This window comes from Pseudochaenichthys georgianus, chromosome 13, assembly GCF_902827115.2.
Source record: "Pseudochaenichthys georgianus chromosome 13, fPseGeo1.2, whole genome shotgun sequence".
NCBI lineage: Eukaryota > Metazoa > Chordata > Actinopteri > Perciformes > Channichthyidae > Pseudochaenichthys > Pseudochaenichthys georgianus.
The window spans coordinates 11,412,839-11,415,852 of NC_047515.1; the positions used below are offsets into that span (position 1 = coordinate 11,412,839).

The 3,014-nt window shown below is 50.6% G+C and overlaps 1 protein-coding gene across 1 annotated transcript; it reads left to right on the forward strand.

The window, feature by feature from the left end:
• Window positions 1–491: 491 nt before the first annotated feature.
• Window positions 492–2,009, forward strand: LOC139434933 (uncharacterized). The gene is made up of 2 exons (XM_071205153.1): window positions 492–1,353; window positions 1,435–2,009. The coding sequence occupies exons 1-2, from the start codon at window positions 492–494 to the stop codon at window positions 2,007–2,009; spliced, it is 1,437 nt and encodes a 478-aa protein (XP_071061254.1).
• Window positions 2,010–3,014: the final 1,005 nt, after the last annotated feature.

The window sequence follows — 3,014 nt, forward strand, 5'->3', positions numbered from 1 at the left end:
CACCCACCCCTCCGCCTCTCCACCTCTTCCGAGGGACGAGGGAACCGCGCGGGGGTCTGCTGGAGGCTACTGCCGGGTGCTCTGTCCTGCGCCTCACCGGGACCCTGACTCCAGCGCGGTGTGGCGGCCTCGCCCTGGCCGTCCACCGTGCGCCCTCTGGGTACCTGACTCCCCTGCCTCCTCTGGGGGCAGGTGAGAGGGGTTCAATGCCTCCCCGGAGGATACTGTTATCCCCACGTTGTCATACCCGAAACTGTCGGGTATCCTTTGGGAGAACCAGACTCTGGAGGAACGTGAGGGGAGATTACAGGGATCTCTGCCCGCCTAACGAGTGCCTAAATGGGACACCGCACCATGATGCAAATGAAAACAAACACCGATTTGAAGATAAGCTGAGTGCACCTTTCGTGAGTCTTTTCACGCTTCCTTCTTTTTTACCCACGATTCTGGTGACATTTCCCGGTACTGAAATGCTCAAGAATACAGGTCGGATGGCGGTCCATTGTCCGATCTGTAATAGTTGCTACCGTGCCCTGAGCAAGCACCTGCAGAGGCGCCATGGTGTGCGTAACTTGGATGAAAGAAAAATTCTGCTGTTGTTGGCCAACGGACGGACCAACATTAGGCTCCATCCCTGTACCATTCTGGGATGCGAGTACCGCGGCACAAGGCTGGATCGCCACTTGGCCAGAGACCATGTTGAGCTGGCCCGGGAGGAACTACATGTGGTTCAAAATAAAATGAAAATGACAGTGGCCAAGAAGGAGCTTTATGAACTCCGAATGACAAACCCCACCATAGAAATGATTACCGCTTGGGCTGTTGACACGGTGGCAGATGACGATATACTGTCACAACCTCCACCCTTGTCCCCGGTGAATGAATGTGACAACCCGGACTGCAAAGAATGGAGGCTGGAGGCAAACGCAGTGAGGGCTCAGCGGGACATATATGCTGCTGAGGTGAAATCCCTGCACTGCAAGTTGCAGCAGAGGATAAAGCACAAGCGACAGAGGATGGATCAGCGGGCCGGGGACATGCCCGCGTTCGATGGGGAGGAACGAGAGCGGGTCATTCTGAAGAAACGACCCCGAACAGAGTCGACACCAACGAGGCTGTCCAAGTCGAAAGGTCCCTCCTGCAGCAAGTCTCCTATTCCCGCCTGCAGCACGTCTCCCATTCCCGCCTGCAGCAAGTCCCCCACTGGCTCTCACACCCATTCATCCAGCTCCTCAGAGCCTGCATCCATGCATACCGAGGCCTCGTCAACCTCCCCTCCCATAAATTCCCCCTGGTTCCGGGGCAGGGGCCGGGGAAATATAATGCGGGACATCACATTCCCACGGATTATGGGTAAGTGTGTTGGCTATGTGACACATGCAGTTTCTGTAACACACCCTGTGTTGTCATTAAAGTACTGTTTATATTTCACAGAGGATTATCTGCAAGGATACCGGGAGCATTATGCAGGTATCGACCCACCAGTGAGGCTCCAGGAAAACACAGTCTCCAAACTAAGCAGAGTGAAGTCGTTCCTCAGTTTCATGGCACACGGTTTCAATCGCCTGTCTGACTGGCTCTTTTTGAGGGATCTCAAGAGGATACGCGGGTGGTCCCGGAGCCTGATGAAGTCAAGCCTTCATGTCACGACCTCCGACTTCTACATCAAGAATATATCACACTTTCTCAAGTACATGGCCGACACACCGTGCAAGGGGAGCAGGCCCAGCCAAACCGACATGATTTTAATCAAACGGGAAGTAGTTGCCATCCTGAAGTCCCTGAAGAGAAAAGTACTTATCCACCAGATGCAAGTGAAGCGTGACAAGATGGAAGGTCTGCCGAGCCACAACGACCTAATGACATGCTTGACTTCGACCACCACTCGCATCCCTCAGCTCCTGGATGTGATGGCCAGCAATCCGACTACCGCAACCCGGAGCCTGCTCTATGGGTATATGACTCTTCATTGGAGCTGCATTTATGGCCACCGTATTACCCACCACTGATTGCTGGGTAATACAGCCATGTGTACCCTGCATTTAAAGTAATCTTAGCCGACTTTCAGACACTAAATCCGGGGTAATAAAGGCCTGTACATCTCCCTGTTTGAAAGGGCCATATCTCCCTTAAATTCACATCAAACTTACCCAGCTTTCACACACTAATTCATGGGTAATAAAGCCATGTGCACACTGTATTTAAAGTAATCTTAGCCAGCTTTCAGACACTAATTCCTGGGGAAGAAAGTCACCCTGGACGGGTCGTCAAATGTGATTGAAATGGACAGATTCCTGTACATTTCAATCACTTTTGATGGGAGTCGTGAGGTGTGTTTGAAAGGGCCATATCTCCCTTAAATTCACAGCAAACTTACCCAGCTATCACACACTGATTGCTGGGTAATACAGCCATGTGTACCCTGCATTTAAAGTAATCTTAGCCGACTTTCAGACACTAAATCCGGGGTAATAAAGGCCTGTACATCTCCCTGTTTGAAAGGGCCATATCTGTCACGATTCTCACATTATGTCACGTTTGCAGTTTTGTCTGTGTTGGTGTTTTTCTTGTCTTTGGGTTTTATTGTGTAAAGTGTTCACCCCCGTTTCCTGCCTGTCTGCTTTCTGTCTGTTTCCCTCCCTGATTACCCGATTGTGTTCACCTGTTGTCCTTGTGTTTCTCCTCCCCTGCCCAGCTGTGTCTTATTCTGTGATTACCCTTCTGTGTATTTAGTCTAGTCTTCCCCTGTGTTCCATGTCGGTTCATTGTTTCCCCTCCATGTCATTCCACGGTCTGTGTTCCTTGTGCTGCTCGTTGGTGTTGGATATTTTGGATTCTGCCTTGTTTTGCCACAGCTTTATATATTTTAATAAAGCTCGCTTTTCGTTATTCTGCATTTGAGTCCTACCTGCTTCACCCATTCGTAACAGAATGAACCGACCAAATTTGGACTCAGCAGATTTTGATGTTTTGGCCCCACAGGTGGAATGTCTTGGGTATTCTCTGGAGTACAT

What these genes read in the sequence shown, in the direction of transcription:
- LOC139434933 (XM_071205153.1), top strand. Translation starts at nt 492, where the DNA reads ATGGCGGTCCATTGTCCGATCTGTAATAGTTGCTACCGTGCCCTGAGC. An exon ending in CACATTCCCACGGATTATGG is followed by an intron (nt 1,354 to 1,434) that starts GTAAGTGTGTTG and finishes TATATTTCACAG; the next exon opens with AGGATTATCTGCAAGGATAC.